General features: G+C 43.0%; 1 protein-coding gene and 1 long non-coding RNA gene across 2 annotated transcripts; both read right to left on the bottom strand.

Annotated features, from left to right (window-relative positions):
- Positions 1-5,333, bottom strand: LOC129841421 (zinc finger protein 23-like). Its single transcript, XM_055909686.1, has 3 exons — positions 4,623-5,333; positions 3,955-4,079; positions 1-3,767 (listed from the first exon to the last, which is right to left on the bottom strand). The coding sequence occupies exons 1-3, from the start codon at positions 4,909-4,911 to the stop codon at positions 2,658-2,660; spliced, it is 1,524 nt and encodes a 507-aa protein (XP_055765661.1). The 5' UTR covers positions 4,912-5,333; the 3' UTR covers positions 1-2,657.
- Positions 5,334-7,523: 2,190 nt separating this feature from the next.
- On the bottom strand, positions 7,524-16,667 carry LOC129841426 (uncharacterized). Its single transcript, XR_008757321.1, has 3 exons — positions 15,616-16,667; positions 15,072-15,202; positions 7,524-14,858 (listed from the first exon to the last, which is right to left on the bottom strand). It is a non-coding gene; the product is annotated as an uncharacterized LOC129841426 (long non-coding RNA).
- Between the last annotated feature and the right edge of the window lie 292 nt (positions 16,668-16,959).

Genomic DNA, 16,959 nt, shown 5'->3' with positions numbered 1-16,959 from the left:
TGATGTGAACACAAATGTATTAACACATAGGGAATTATAACTAACAGCTAAAACAAATACACATTAAAGACATGTTTCAAAAAGTATAATAACGCAATTACATTGAACATTACACAGGGCTGTGAATAGTGTAGCTTGTCAGTGAGCTGGCGGACAAATGGTTCTTGCCTCTCTTCCTGCTCGAGGTACTGCTTGTTGGTTTCAACCTTTAATGTAACAACAAAGAATGTTAGCAGATCCGTTAGGAAATGCCTTTGTCACACATCCTGGATAAGGGCATTTCTGTGCTCTGCCAGAAACTCTAAATGGGAAGATGGGGAAACTCCATTCAATTTGTATTATTATATTCCTCTTTCATTTACAAATCTCATGAGGTCGCTGTATATAGGGGGATTTGTATTTAGCTGAGCCTGCTAGCTAGATACATTTAGAATAATTAGCATTTGCTGTCAAGTCACCAAAATTATTTGAAATAACGATTTAGGAAGGAGCTACAGTATTTCATCTAAATCAACACTTTACTACAAACTCCACCTAAAAAAAAGTTAAATTTAAGTTTTTCTCTGTCCAGTGGCAGCACAAGTTGGCATTTGATTTGTGAACTCATCACATGTCATGTCAGCAACACTAAAAAAGTACCTCCGTGTCGTGGAAGTTGATTTTCAGAATAAAAGTCCCCCACGTAATAGTAGAAGTGTCAACCACTCATATGAAAAATAATTGTCTAAAAAGTTTAACAATGATTTATTTGTTCATATTTAAGTGACATTTCCATTAAGGTCAAATAAATGCCCCCAATGAGAATCACTGTATATGGAATACACATTGGCTTAGAGCATTAACTATTCTGGGTGCCACAGTAAAATAATTGTTGAATACTCACTAAGGTCTGTAGAATGAACAGTGCATTCGGAAAGTATTCAGACCCCTTGACTTTACACATTGTTACGTTACAGCCTTATTCTAAAATTGATTAAATTGTCTTCACACAATACCCCATAACAACAAGGCAAAAACAGCTTTTTAGAAATGTTTGCACATTTATATATATAAAAAAAAAAAAAATGATATCACTTATATAATTATTCAGACCCTTTACTCAGTAGTACCTTTGGCAACGATTACAGCTTCGAGTCTAATTGGGTATGGCGCTACAAGCTTGGCACACCTGTATTTGGGGAGTTTCTCCCATTCTTGTCTGCAGAGCCTTTCAAGCTCTGTCTGTCAAGTTGGATGGGGAGCGTCACTGCACATCTATTTTCAGGTCTCTCCAGAGATGTTAGATCGGGTTGAAGTCCGGACTCTGGCTGGGTCACTCAAGGACTTGTCCCAAAGCAATTCTTTCATTGTTTTGGCTGTGTGCTTAGGGTCCTTGTCCTGTTGGAAGGTGAACCTTCGCCCCAGTCTGAGGTCCTAGGCGCTCTGGAGCAGGTTTTCATTAAGGATCTCCCCGTACTTTTCTCCATCTTTCCCTCAATCCTGATTAGTCTCCCAGTCCCTGCCGCTGAAAAACATCCCAACAGCATGATGCTGCCACCACCATGCTTCACTGTAAGGATGGTGCCAGGTTTCCTCCAGACATGATGCTCGGCATTCAGGCCAAAGATTTCAATCTTGGTTTCATCAGACCAGAGAATCTTGTTTCTCATGGTCTGAGAGTCCAGGCGCATTTTGGCAAACTCCAAGTGGGCTGTCATGTGCGTTTTACTGAGAAGTTGCTTCCGTCTGGCAAACTCTACCATAAAGGCCTGATTGGTGGAGTGCTGCAGAGATGGTTGTCCGTCTGGAAGGTTCTTCAATCTCCACAGAGGAACTCTGGAGCTCTGCCAGAGTGACCATGGGGTCTTGGTCACCTCCCTGACCAAGGCCTTTCTCCCCCAACTGCTCAGTTTGGCCGGATGGCCAGCTCTAGGAAGAGTCTTGGTGGTTCCATACTTATTCAATTTAAGAATGATGAGGCCACTGGTACCCTTCCCCAGATCTGTGCCTCGACACAATCCTGTCTCAGAGCTCTACGGACAATTACTTCGAACTCATGGCTTGGTTTTTGCTTTGACATGCACTGTCAACTGTGGGAACGAATATAGATAGTAATATCCAAATCATGTCCAATCAATTGAATTTGCCACAGGTGGACTCCAATGAAGTTCAAGAAACATCTCAAAGATGATCAATGGAAACAGGATAAACCTGAGCTCAATTTTGAGTTTCATAGCAAAGGGGCTGAACAATTATGTAAATAAGGTATCTGTTTTTTAATTGTAATACATTTGGAAAAATGTCAAAACCTGTTTACGCTTTGTCATTATGGGGTATTGGGTGTAGATTGACGAGGAAAAACATTTGATCCATTTTAGAATAAGGCTGTAATGTAACAATGTGGAAAAAGTCAAGGGGTCTGAAAAATTTCCGAATGCACAGTACTAACCAAAAGAGAATACCAAGTAACCAAAATAGAATGCCAAGAGTGTGCAAAGCTATCATCAAGGCAAAGGGTGGCTACTTTAAAGAATCTCAAATATAAAATATATTTTGATTTGTTTAACACTTTTTGGGTTACTACATGATTCTCCGTGTGTATATGTATGCCTTATTACACAATGTCTGGATGCAATATAATATTCAGAAATATTAAACACAGAAATCTATATATGCCTTCAGGAGAATGCCCTCTCTCCTGTGTGGACCTTCAGGTGCATCTTCAGCTGGTGCTGGCGGGAGAACCTCTTCTCACACATCTGGCAGCTGAAGGGTTTCTCCCCTGAGTGGACTCTCTGGTGCCTCTTCAGGTCACCAGCCTGAGCGAAGCGCATTTGACACTGAGTACAGCTGAAGGGTTTCACCCCTGTGTGGACCCTCTGGTGCCTCTTCAGGTGGCCAGCCTGGGCAAAGCGCATGTGACACTGAGTACAGCTGAAGGGTTTCACCCCTGTGTGGACCCTCTGGTGGATCTCTACCTTCTGGGAGCAGCTGAAGCCTTTGTTACAGAACATGCAGAGGAAGCGTTTCTCTTTACTACTGCCTGATGTGGCTCCTCCTCCCTGAGCCTGGGCTCTAGCCCTGTCGTTTGAATTCAATACCTGATCGAAAAGGACACAGCCTTGTAAATCGGAAGGCGCCATCGACGTGGACACTGGGTCGCGATCCCTAAACGCGTGTAAAGGGGAGTGGGTCACAACATTTAGATTTGTCTCTAAACTGTAATCTAAGAAATCTCTGCCCTGTGAGAGCCCTGCACAAGCTGCATTCCATGTGGGAGGAACGTCGCCCTCCACTTTCACAGTCACTTCATCTGAGACCAGACCTTCCCCTTTCTTATCTAGGCACCCTTCAGAGTATACACTACTACTGTACCGGTTCCAGTCCCCTCTAGACGGATCAGCATGCGTCTCTAAATCTAAGGATATGTTGCCAGGTTCCATCTCTATAGCGTAAGAACAAGATCGATCATTACCAGTTTGTAACGTGTCACCTGAGTCCCGATGAGAATGAACCAGGCTTCGGTTACCGTAAAGTAAATACTCTGAGCCGGGAGCAGGAGGACAGCCCAGTCTCCCCAGTCTCTCTGTGTCTGACTTGTCGTCAGATCCTGTGTGTAAAAGCCTTTGTGTCACAGTTAAAGTCTCTGACCTAAGGATGGCGTTCAGTGTTCCACTCTCCCCTATGGCTACAGCCGCAACAGTCTGGATGTCTCTGCTGTGCCGTGGGTCCTCTCCTTCAGTCCTCTCCTGCTTGACCCCAGGACCTGCAGCCTTGGAATCTGCAGACTGACACGTTAAGAGGAGTTTATTACCCGTACATGAGTTGAATAGGATAACAATGTCATAGGGAAGTCTCACAAGCTCAACCGTGGCATAATAATAAGTATGTACATGTAAGCAAATGAATAGCAGACGGAAGCCTTTCTGAAATAAACAGGACACATTTGATGTACTGTAATACGATTACACTAACCTCTATCACGATAACATGCTGGGTTGAGGTTCCACTCCCCTCATCAACAGTGATTGGTTGGTCATCTGTCCATGTATTGTCTCCCACTGGCTTCACAAAGCTCCTGTGGCCTCCAGTGAGATGTCCTTCACATGAGAAAGTGATTGGGGGGAAATGTAACCTTTATTTAACTAGGCAAGTCAGTTAAGAACAAATTCTTCTTTACACGGCCAAACCCGGACGATGCTGGGCCAATTGTGCGCCGCCCTATGGGACTCCAGCCATTCGAACCAGGGACTGTAGTGACGCCTCTTGCACTGAAATCCAGTGCCTTAGACCGCTGAGCCACTCAGGAGCCAAGAGGTGGTTAGGTTAGGTACTTTCAATGCTCAACTCTATTGTACACACTATTGACAGTTTTACCACTGTCTAGAATTGGCAAGGATGTAAGGTAACACTTAGCATAACTTATTGATATACTATTTATTGATAGATTGTTCCATGCATCATTGTTTTCACTGAGTAAATAATAGGACATCAATATGTTTAGAATATGATAGTGTCTTTGTGCAAGAAGGCTAAGTAATTAGGGAAATTATTGCATCCTACCCAAAAACAGACCCATTTATGGATAACGCCTAAACTGTCACATGCGCAGAGGGGTTGTCTCGGCCCAATGCTAAATCTACCTCTTGCCATTTCTTTGTATCGGTCGGGAATCTTGACACTTCTGGGACGACTGGTGACGACGCGCTGTTGCGTTGTCCTCTCTGCGCGCTCCCGTGACACCTTCAGTTCGAGTAGCTGTAGTTTCCTCCGTAATGCCCTGTTTTCTTTCTGGCTTTGAGTTATTTCCAAACGAAACACTGCATAGTCGTCGTCTACAAGTTTACATACATCTGCCACGGCTGCACTCGCTAGCACCTCCATGATGGAGGCTATTTGAGTGTGAAAAACCATAACGTTACAGTTAGCCATTGTTAGCAGCTAGCTATCGTTACCTAGATAATATCAAGTCTTGTCTCCAACGCGAATTAAGTATGTGATTCTGTGCAGTTAAAGTAGTCATATTTTGATTTTCAGTGTGTTAATAAACGTCTAAATATCGACTATAAAAACACTAACGTGGAAACTCACTCTTCACGTCCGTTTACCTCTTATTCTTTGGTGTCATGGCGTTCACACATTTTGTTTGTGCATGCCGCCACCTACTGTGCGGTAGTGTGTGGTCGATCACGTAACGTTTTGTGAAACAAAAATAAAAAAGTAAACATTGCACCACCAATGTTTTTTACACCTATATATCAACTCCCCATTCCACTAATTTGACCCTAACTGATCCTACACCAGGCCAACGGTGTTGTAACTCGTCTGCAGTACAACCTCATACACCCAAGTATTTCAATGCAGCTGCCAACACATCAATTTTCTGTTTTTTTACATTCCAATTCTGCGGTGCAGTTGATAACCATGGCAATGAATGCTAACAAGAAGTCAACCTTGAGTGAAGCACACATTTGTATCACTATGTATTGGCCTACTACTCACCCTTAACTCATCATCCAGGTTCACTCCAGACCCGACTGCCCTTGACCAGCACAAAAACATCCTGTGGCGTACGGCATTAGCATCAAATAGCCCCCGCGATATGCAACTTTTTAGGGAAGTTAGGAACCAATATACACAGGCAGTTAGGAAAGCTAAGGCTTGCTTTTTCAAACAGAAATTTGCATCCTGCAGCACAAACTCCAAAAAGTTCTGGGACACTAAAGAGCACCTCCTACCAGTTTCCCACTGCACTGAGCCTAGGAAACACTGTCACAACAGATAAATCTACAATAATTGAGAATTTCAATAAGCGTTTTTCTACGGGTGGCCATGCTTTCCACCTGGCCATCCCTACCCTGGTCAACAGCCCTGCACCACCCACAGCAGCTTGCCCAAGCCTCCCCATTTCTCCTTCACCCAAATCCAGATAGCTGATGTTCTGAAAGAGCTGCAAAATTTGGACCCCTACAAATCAGCAGGGCTAGGCAATCTGGACCCTCTCTTTCTAAAATTATCCACCGCAATTGTTGCAACCCCTATTACTAATCTGTTCAACCTCTCTTTCGTATCGTCTGAGATCCCCAAAGATTGGAAAGCTGCCGCGTTCATCCCCCTCTTCAAAGGGGGAGACACTCTAGACCCAAACTGCTACAGACCTATATATATTCTACCCTGCCTTTCTAAGGTCTTCGAAAGCCAAGTTAACAAACAGATCACCGACCATTTCGAATCCCACCGTACCTTCTCCGCTATGCAATCTGGTTTCTGAGCTGGTCATGGGTGCACCTCAGCCACGCTCAAGGTCCTAAACGATATCATAACCGCCATCGATAAGAGACAATACTGTATAGCTGTATTCATCGACCTGGCCAAGGCTTTTGACTCTTAATCACCACATTCTTATCGGCAGACTCAACAGCCTTGGTTTCTCAAATGACTGCCTCGCCTGGTTCAGCAACTACTTATCAGATAGAGTTCAGTGTGTCAAATCGGAGGGCCTGTTGTCCAGACCTCTGGCAGTCTCTATGGGGGTGCCACAGGGTTCAATTCTCGGGCCGACTCTTTTCTCTGTATACATCAATGATGTCGCTCTTGCTACTGGTGATTCTCTGATCGACCTCTACGCAGACGACACCATTCTGTATACTTCTGGCCCTTCTTTGGACAGTGTGTTAACTAACCTCCAGACGAGCTTCAATGCCATACAACTCTCCTTCCGTGGCCTCCAACTGCTCTTAAATGCAAGTAAAACTAAATGCATGCTCTTCAACTAATCGCTGCCCTGCACCTGCACGCCCATCCAGCATCACTACTCTGGACGGTTCTGACTTAGAATATGTGTACAACTACAAATACCTAGATGTCTGGCTAGACTGTAAACTCTCCTTCCAGACTCACATTAAGCATCTCCAATCCAAAATGAAATCTAGAATCGGCTTACTATTTCGCAACAAAGCATCCTTCACTCATGTTGCCAAACTTACCCTCGTAAAACTGACTATCCTGCCGATCCTTAACTTCAGCGATGTAATTTACAAAAAAGCCTCCAACACTCTACTCAGCTAATTGGATGCGGTCTATCACAGTGCCATCCGCTTTGTCACCAAAGCCCCATATACTACCCACCACTGCGACCTGTATGCACTCGTTGACTAGCCCTCGCTTCATATTCGTCGCCAAACCCACTGGCTCCAGGTTATCTATAAGTCTTTGCTAGGTAAAGCCCCACCTTATCTCAGCTCACTGGTCACCATAGCAGCACCCATCTGTAGCACGCATATCTCACTGGTCACCCTCAAAGCCAATTCCTCCTTTGGTCGCCTTTCCTTCCAGTTCTCTGCTGCCAATGACTGGAACGAATTTCAAAAATCACTGAAGCTGGAGACCCATATCTCCCTCACTAACGTTAACTTCTACTTCATCACAATCCCGGATCCGGGAGCACCCCCATCAGTAAAAAAGCTGACTAGCATAGCGTCACAAGTAAATACTAGCATCTAAATATCATTAAATCACAAGTCCAAGACACCAGATGAAAGATACACAAGATATCTTGTGAATCCAGCCATCATTTCTGATTTTTAAAATGTTTTACAGGGAAGACACTATGTATTTCTATTAGCTAACCACGATAGCAAAAGACACAACTTTTTTTTCTCCACCATTTTTTTTCCTGCATAGGTAGCTATCACAATTTCGACCAAATAAAGATATAAATAGTCACTAACCAAGAAACAACTTCATCAGATGACAGTCTGATAACATATTTATTGTATAGCATATCTTTTGTTAGAAAAATGTGCATATTTCAGGTATAAATCATAGTTTTACATTGCAGCCACCATCACAACTCTCACCAAAGCGACTAGAATAACTACAGAGACCAACGTGAATTACCTAAATACTAATCATAAAACATTTCTGAAAAATACATGGTGTACAGCAAATTAAAAACAAACATCTTGTGAATTGTTAGGGTTGCGAAAGTTCAACTGAGATAGGAACAATACCACACCTGAACTTGGTTAAAATAATTGTTTAATTCAAAAGTTAATAAATGGCAAATACATTTTTCGTATATACGGGCTCACTGCACCACCCCGCAGGGTGGGACAAGGAACTGATTTGTTTCTGACAAAGATAGTATTTTATACTCGTGACAGAGATAGTTCCCGCTTCCGAGCCGGCCTGTCAGAGTAGAGACTGGGCGTGGTTTAGACTCACCCAGTCTATCGTTGATGTTGGCGCCTTAAGCCAGTCCTGGCCCCTTAGCGCATGTGATGTCCCGACGCTGTTGCTGTGTAGATTACGCTCCTTCACCCCAAAGACTGGGGTCAGACAGTTTTATAACATTGTCTGAGATATCTGCACCTGTATACAATGGCCACTGTTCGCTCAAGGCTAACCACAGCTTCCCAGCTTCTTATCTGAGCTAACTGTTACTTCCAGCACACACACACAGACATCCAGGCGCCCAGGCCAACAGGTTATCAATATCCAATCACGTTTGTTATAGTATTCAATCACATATAATACAGTTGCTAATCACGTTTGTTATAGTATTGGGTTATAGTGCATAACTCAGAACCTCACATATGTTTTTCGTGTGTATAGTTTCTGTTATTGTCTGGTCAGCAGTCTCCTGATTCACCCCCCTCCTGTGTCTCTCTAAGATTAGCACAGTCTCGGCCACATAGTACAGCGCCCACACTACTGATACATTGTTGCATACACACGCATATTTCATACAGTACAGCGCTCTCTTTAACACACACACATTTCAGGCTGATATTCATGGTTAGACAGAGCACTGGTAAGAGTAGAGACCAATGGAAAATGCAGGTTCACAAGAGTCAACAATTCAAACTTTAATGCATAAGAAGCCCTACTAGCTTATAGTTAGTTAAGTATGTCAAAAAACCTTATAAAAACCCCACAGAATCCAGCCAATATTTCCGATTTTTTTAAAAGTGTTTTACAGCGAAAACACAATATAGCATTATATTAGCTTACTACAATAGCCTACCACACAACCGCATTCATTCATCAAGGCACGTTAGCGATAGCGAATAAACCAGCAAAAGATATTAATTTTCACTAACCTTCATAAACCTTCATCACATGACAGTCCTATAACATCATATTACACAATACATACCGTAATTTCCGGACTATAAGCCGCTACTTTTTTCCCACGCTATGAACCTCGCGGTTTATACAATGACGCGGCTAATTTATGTTTTTTTTTTCTCACAAGATTCATGCCTCCAAAAAACTGAGCACCGTCACATAATGTGATGTAAATCGAGCGCGCTCAAACTTGCCATCATTCTGATTACGGTAGCCATTTTGTCACCATCATGGCGGAGACACGGAGAAATGCATATGATGCAGCTTTCAAGTTGAAGGCGATCGATCTGGCTGTTGGAAAAGGAAATAGAGCTGCTGCACGGGAGCTTGGCCTTAATGAGTCGATGATAAGACGTTGGAACTGTGCAGATCCGACTGAAAGCCAAAACAATCGCCACCGCAATGAAGTTTGACTTTCTTGGTAGGCTACTGTTTACTGCTATTTATTTTTTATTTTTTTTACAAGCCGTGTTTCGTTAAAGCCTATTTATTTTTGTTACAAGCCGTGTTTTGTTTAAAGGCAGTATAAAGTTCATTTGTTTCAATGTACCGGTAGGCACTTGCGGCTTATAGACATGTGCGGTTTATTTATGTACAAAATACATATTTGTAAAAAATTCAGTGGGTACGGCTTATATTCAGGTGTGCTTAATAGTCCAGCAATTACGGTATATGGTTTGTTAGAAAATGTGCATATTTAGAGCTGAAATCCCTGGTTACACATTCTGAAAACTAAGCATCTTTTTCCCAGAATGTTCGGATATTTTTCTGACACTCACCTATTCTGACCAAATAACTATTCATAATCTTTACTAAAAAATACATGTTGTATAGGAAATGATAGATACACTAGTTCTTAATGCAATCGCCGTGTTAGAATTCTAAAAAGAACTTCATTACGATATGCAGCTTACGTTATTGCGAGAGAGCCCCCAAAATCTGGGCGCTAACTAAAAGTAAACATGTTCGACAGATATATGAAATACCATCATAAATGGGTCCTACTTTTTGATGATCTTCCATCAGAATGTTGTACAAGGGGTCCTTTGTCCAGAACAATCGTTGTTTGGTTTTAGAATGGCATTTTCCCCTCTCGAATGAGCAAGCAAAACTAGCTAAGTGGCGCTAAGCTCTCCTTCGTCACCAAACGCAAAGAACGCAACACGCCTAAAATCCTGAAAAAATTTCAATAATCGAATAAAACTATATTGAAAAAACATACTTCACGATGATATTATTACATTTATCAAATAAAATCAAAGCCAGAGATATAACACGTCTATAACGAATACTTTTCAGAAGCCAACACTGGTGACCTTTATGTGCTTCCTGAACAAAGGAATTCTGGGGTTATGTCATTCCAAGCTGTCTCTTTTCACCATAGAAAGAGCTAGAGACCCCATTTCACCTCTCACAGCCTATTGACATCTAGTGGAAGGCGTATGAAGTGCATGTATACTAATAGAATTCAAGCAAACGATTAGGGAGGCCCTGGAACAGAGCCTGGATTTCAGATTTTTCACTTTCTGACAGGAAGTTTGCTGCAAAATGAGTTCTGTTATACTCACAGATAGAATTCAAACGGTTTTAGAAACTTGAGTGTTTTCTATCCAATAGTAATAATAATATGCATATTGTACGAGCAAGAATAGAGTACGAGGCCGTTTAAATTGGGCACGATTTTCCCCCAACGTGAAAATAGCGCCCTCTATCCTCAACAGGTTTTAAGTATCATTCCGTAGGGTCGAAAGATATCTCGTTAGTAAGAGTTTATATAGCATTAATTGTCCTCTTACTTTCCTCTGCTTTCAGTTGCCATGCCAACACTTGGTGTGCTTTCTCTCCAAGCTCGTAGTAACGCTGTTTTGATATAGCGATGGCCCTCAGCTTGATACGTGTTCAGAGTATTATATTTCAGTTTTTTATTTACCCAAAGCCTGTATAGGTCTTTAGTCGGCCCTCTGTGGTAGGTCTTCTCTAGCTTTGACATTTCAGATAAAAGGACATTCAGTTCGGCACTGTGTTTTCTCTTCAACCCTTTAGTATAGGCAATGATCTGTCCCTCAGAGGCTTTCAATGCGTACCAAAGAATGAAACTGTCAGGAGCGGAGGGTGTTTGTCTAAGTAAAAATATTGATCTGCTCTTTGATGAACGCACAAAGGAGTGTTCAGGAGTGTAGAGTTTAGTCTCCATCTATGTGCTCCATTTATAAATAGCATAAATATTCAATAGGGTCCAAGACTCCGAATACATATGGCCCTGCACCAAAACAAACCTGCCTGAGGGATCAGACATGGTTTTGCTAACACAGAAGGGGATGTGTTTACTTATCAAAATTGCAGTTCCTCTTGCTTGGGAGTTAAAAGACGATGCAAAAACTTGTCCTACCCATTCCCTCTTTCATTTATTGTGTTCACTGACTAAGAGGTTTCTTGTAAAACCTTTAATTTCTTAAGGTATGTACAGACTCTATTCCTATTAACCGGGCTGTTAAGACCTTTTACGTTGAATTTAACATATTTTAGTGGATTAAGCATGGGTTGGGTTTCAAATATATGACCAAATGGTAATCTCTAATATGTAAATAGTCAGGTAATGTTTGAACACTGAAGTGACCTATGTGTCTCTTTAGGAAGGAAACGACATTAAACAACACACCCACCCTGAATATCGGACTAAAACCACAATCAAACATGAAAACAATGTTTACGTACGGTCACTGTGGGGACGATGTCATCGATGCACTTATTGATGAAGCCAATGACTGAGGTGGTGTACTCCTCAATGCCATCGGAGGAATCCCGGAACATATTCCACTCATCCTTTTTTCCACCGCCATCCGATTCAAGTTCCACATCCGCTTCCACCATCTCGCCTATCCACTCCCACTTCCAATTACACTGAAGAGAAAGTATCTTATTGTTTGGTGTCACAGTTCAGAGGTTAAAGGAAAAAGGTATGCACACTATTCTTTGAAATACAGTACTACTTATTACATCAAGTCTTCTATAATCAGTATCTTTCAAGCTGAGAGCAAAAAATAATAATGACTTTATTCCATCTACATCACCTCAGTAAGGTAAATATTCAACTGTCTTTGTTCTAGCCTTGATTTACTGTCTCTAAAAACAGTTATTTACATAAGCCTGTTTTTAAATGAGAAGTTAACAAAGGGTATGTGGTCAATTACCTTCTTACCCCAAGACCAGGGCTTAACTTTTTGGTCCACCAGGCATTGTGGCAGGTAGATGGAAAAATCTACCAGCCACTCAGATTATTATCAGACAAAATATTTTTTCGCCATAATTACGTCAACAAACACAAAATAACCGATGACCGTGCTTAATGATTCTAAAACAAAAAATGTATTAGTGGGTATATATTGCTCAATTTCATAATTTTTCGTGACCCGAGTCTTATTAACCAAAATGTTTAGCTGGCACGTTAACGGTGGGCGGTTACCGTGTTTACAGGGCCACTCGAGTGGTGTCAAGTGTGTCTGATTTTGGATCTGACTAGTAGTTGACAGCATCTCTTCGCTGTCATTTAAAGCAGCAGACTCAAACTAACATTGAAAAACAACCCACATTGTGAGCAAAACACGAGGACAAAGTCTCACTTTGTAGACTTTAGAGTAAATTAGACCAACTGTTATGCCTGTGCGCAGCGCCTCCAAAAATGAATCTATCAGAACAGTGCACAAAGCTCCAACTCCAGGCAGTGTTGCATCACGAGGTGGGATATAGATTCCTATTTATTTTTGCAATTAGCAGCTATGAAACAAAACGGCAGAAGTACTTTGAAAACAGCTACTGCAGCATTTCTCTGTTATAAATCACAACTTTCACATGTGCTCATACTTGACTTGTTACTCTTATTTCTATTTGCAAATGCGAATGTAATGCTCACACTGTAGAGCCCTGCAAATTGACCACCCACCCACGTGGCTAGTGAAATAGACATTCTTACCAGCCAATACCTAAATCTACCCACATTTGGCAGGTATTAATGTTATTCCCTGCCTAAGACTTCACATGATAACTTTAATATGCCAGATAAAGAATGTTGCCCAGATATCTCCTGTGTACATCTCAAGCCACACTGCTATAATTTCTCCCCATTGTGGACACGCCTATGTCTAATAAGATTAGTCAGGAAGTAAAAGCTCTTGTAACAAAGTTTGCACTGGAAGGGTCTCCGTGGTGTGAACGGTCTGGTGCATCTTCACATAGTTCGCCTCAGCGAAGCGCTTCCTATAAGTGGGGCAGGCGTACAGCTTGGCAGCTTCTGTCTGAACACTCAGCCACCCACGTTGTGACCCAATGACTCCATAGATGGTAGAAGCAGCTGCCACCACCTTCAGGTGGTTAGTCTTTGAGCTCCTTCCTTGACCTCTAGCCATTGTTTTGGGTGTTGTTGGGATTGTGTGCAGTGTTAAAGGCTAGGTACCTGGGCTTTAGCTCTATCGGTTGAGTTCAATACCTGATCGAAAAGGACGTGGCCATGTGAATCGAGAGGCCCCATCGACTTAGATCCTGGGTTGCGATCCCTGGGATCGGGGGCGGTTCCCTCATGTAAAGGGGAGTGGGTGATGAAATGTTTATTTGTCTCTGAGCTTGCCCTGTAATCTAAGAAATCTCTGCCCTGTAAGTGTCAGTCTCAGCCTCCCGGGTGGCGCAGTGGTCTAGGGCACTGCATCGCAGTGCTAACTGCGCCACCAGAGTCTCTGGGTTCGCGCCTAGGCTCTGTCGCAGCCGGCCGCGACCGGGAGGTCCGTGGGGCGACGCACAATTGGCATAGCGTCGTCCGGGGTAGGGAGGGTTTGGCCGGTAGGGATATCCTTGTCTCATCGCGCTCCAGCGACTCCTGTGGCGGGCCGGGCGCAGTGCGCGCCAACCAAGGGGGGCCAGGTACACGGTGTTTCCTCCGACACATTGGTGCGGCTGGCTTCCGGGTTGGAGGCGCGCTGTGTTAAGAAGCAGTACGGCTGGTTGGGTTGTGCTTCGGAGGACGCATGGCTTTCGACCTTCGTCTCTCCCGAGCCCGTACGGGAGTTGTAGCGATGAGACAAGGTAGTAATTAATAGCGATTGGATACCACGAAAAATTGGGGAGAAAATGGGATAAAAAAAAAAAAAAAAAAAAAAAAGTGTCAGTCTCCTAGGTGATTATCTGCATTCCATGTGGGAGGAGCATGGCTCTCCACTTTCACCTCATCTACCACTATAACCTCTCCTTTCTTATCTTGGCACCCTTCAGAGTATACACTACTACTGTACTGGTTCCAGTCCCCTCTGGACAGATCAGTCTGTGTCTCTAAACCCAAGGATATGTTGCCAGGGTCCATCTCTGTAGTGTAAGAATAAGACAGATCATCAACCCCAGTGACTAACACGTCACGATCACTATGGAAATGAACCGTCCTCTGGCTCTGATGAAATACCGGTAAGTACTCTGAGCCGGGAGCAGGAGGACAGCAAAGTGGCCCCAGTCTCTCTGGGTCTGATTTGTGTTCAGATTCTTTGTGTAAGAGCCAGTTAAAGTCTCTGACTTTGGGGTGGCTTTTGACATTCCATTGACCTCTGTGATGCTGCATCGGGTCCTGGGCAGCGTTGGGGCGATGGTGGGGTCCTCCGTGGCTACAGGGGGTGCTCCAGCCACACCAGTCTGGATGTCTCTGCTTTGCCGTGGTTCTACCTCTCCTCCAGTCTTCTCTTGCTTGACTCCAGGACCTGCAGCCTCTGCATCTACAGCATGACACAAGAATAGAGGAGGTTATTATCGGTACATGAGTAGAATTGGATAACAGTGTCATGGGGAAGTCTCACAACACAAGCTCCCCTATGGCAGATAAATTAGGATGCAAGCAAGTGAATAGCTGAGTGGAGCCTTTCTGAAATAAACAGGCCACATTTGATTACAAAAGTAACACATTTTTTATGCAACATTATTCAACTAACCTCTATCCCGATAATGTGCTGGGTTGAGGTTCCACTCCCCTCATCAACAGTGATTGGTTGGTAATCTCTCCATGTAATGTGTCCCGCTGGCTTCACAAAGCTCCTGTGTCCTCCAGTGAGATTTACTTCACCTGAGAGTGATTAGGGGAAAATAGGTCATTAGCTACTGTCAATGCTCAACTGTATACTATACACTATTTACAGTTTTGACACTGTCTAGAATTGGCATGGATGTAAGGTAACACTTCTCATTACTTCTTGATATACTATTTATAGATCACTAGATTATGTTCCATCATCACATTGTTTTCATTGAGTAAATAATAGGATATGCAGTAAAAAAATAAAGGTTTGAATATTATATTGTGTCTTTGCGCAAGAAAAACTAAGTAATCATGGGAATTATTGCATCCTATTCAAAAACTTACTAAGACCCAATTCTGGGTAACATCTGAACAAATGTGCAGAGGAGAACAGGGCGACTGGCACCAAGCTACAGTATATATGACTGGCGAAAGGCCCAGCAGCTTCATGCAAAATGTACCTCTTGCCATTCCTCTGTATCGGTCGAGGATCTTGACATTGTTGGGATTTATGTTTATGCACTATAGGCTGTTAGCATATTGGTTAAAGGTGAATGATGTTTTGTTGCACACACACACACAATATAGAGGGGGGTGTGTGTGTGTAGGTGGGTAAGGACTGACCACCACAGGCCATAAAAGCTGTGGACAGTCTGGAGAGGGGAGGGGTGCATCTCTCTAGACCAACCAGGAGTTTAGAATACTGGACAATACCATATTAGGAACTGTTTCAGTGAATAATCGAGGGGGACACCGGATGGAGCTGCTCTACCCAACAACCAGATGTGGAGAAGGAAAACGCCAAGGGGCTTGGACAAGTTCGGGGGCCCACAAAGGAGGAGCAAGAGTATTACCCATGCTAAACCTCTACTATGATAGGCCAAATGGACAAGTTGAGAATAAAATTGTCATAGTATAAAACTACTATTTTGAGTACATTCCACAGTTCTCTGATCTACCCTGCGCGGAGATCCAGTGAACCCGTATATACGAAAATTGCATTTATCGTTTGAGTTTAATTAAAATACTTAAAATATATTCGGTAACTATGAATCACATTTTGTCCTGATGACAGATTTGAACTGACGCAAATCTCTTTCAACACTACTGGGACAACTGTCGAGGACTCGCTCCCGTGCCACCTTCAGTTCCAGGTGCTGTAGTTTCCTCCGCAATGACCTGTTTTCTTTCTGGCTTTGAGTTATTTCCAACCGAAACACTGCATAGTTGTCGTCTACGAGTTTACAGATCTCTACCACGGCTGCATTCGCTAGCAGCTCCACGATGGAGGCTATTTGAGTGAAAAACCATAGTTATCCAGCACCTAGCTAGGGTTACCTAGATAACGTCTGTCAAACAAGTCATGTCTCCAACGAGAATTAAACACTACCCGGGGTAAGTATGCGAGGCTGTGCAGTTAAAATAGTCATATTTTGAGTCCCATGGTGTAAATAAAGGTCAAAATAATAACAGTAAAAACGCTAACGTGGAAATTGTCGTTGGCCACTGTTCATGTCTGTTTACACTGAAGAGAAAGAGTGTTATTGGTTGGCATCATAGTTTAAAGGGTGTGGCTAAATGAAAAGGCTATGCGCGCTGCTCTTTGAAGTACGGTACTGCTTATGTAAACTACCAGTGTTTCCCAACCCGGGGTCCTCGAGTACCCCAACAGTACACTTATTTTTACTGTAGCCCTGGACAAACACACCTCATTCAATTTATTGAGGGCTTGATGATTAGTTGACAAGTTGAATCAGGTGTGCTTGTCCAGGGGTACTCGAGGACCAGGGTTGGGAAACACTGCA

Source organism: Salvelinus fontinalis, chromosome 42, assembly GCF_029448725.1.
Source record: "Salvelinus fontinalis isolate EN_2023a chromosome 42, ASM2944872v1, whole genome shotgun sequence".
NCBI classification, from domain to species: domain Eukaryota; kingdom Metazoa; phylum Chordata; class Actinopteri; order Salmoniformes; family Salmonidae; genus Salvelinus; species Salvelinus fontinalis.
The sequence above is the reverse complement of the archived record's forward strand: the minus strand, read 5'-3'. Positions and strand labels throughout refer to the sequence as shown.

Coding starts and splice junctions, on each gene's coding strand:
- LOC129841421 (XM_055909686.1), bottom strand. CDS start 4,911: ATGGCTAACTGTAACGTTATGGTTTTTCACACTCAAATAGCCTCCATC. Junction 4,080..4,622: donor ATACAAAGAAATGGCAAGAG/GTAGATTTAGCA, acceptor TCTCATGTGAAG/GACATCTCACTGGAGGCCAC. Junction 3,768..3,954: donor AGCATGTTATCGTGATAGAG/GTTAGTGTAATC, acceptor TTAACGTGTCAG/TCTGCAGATTCCAAGGCTGC.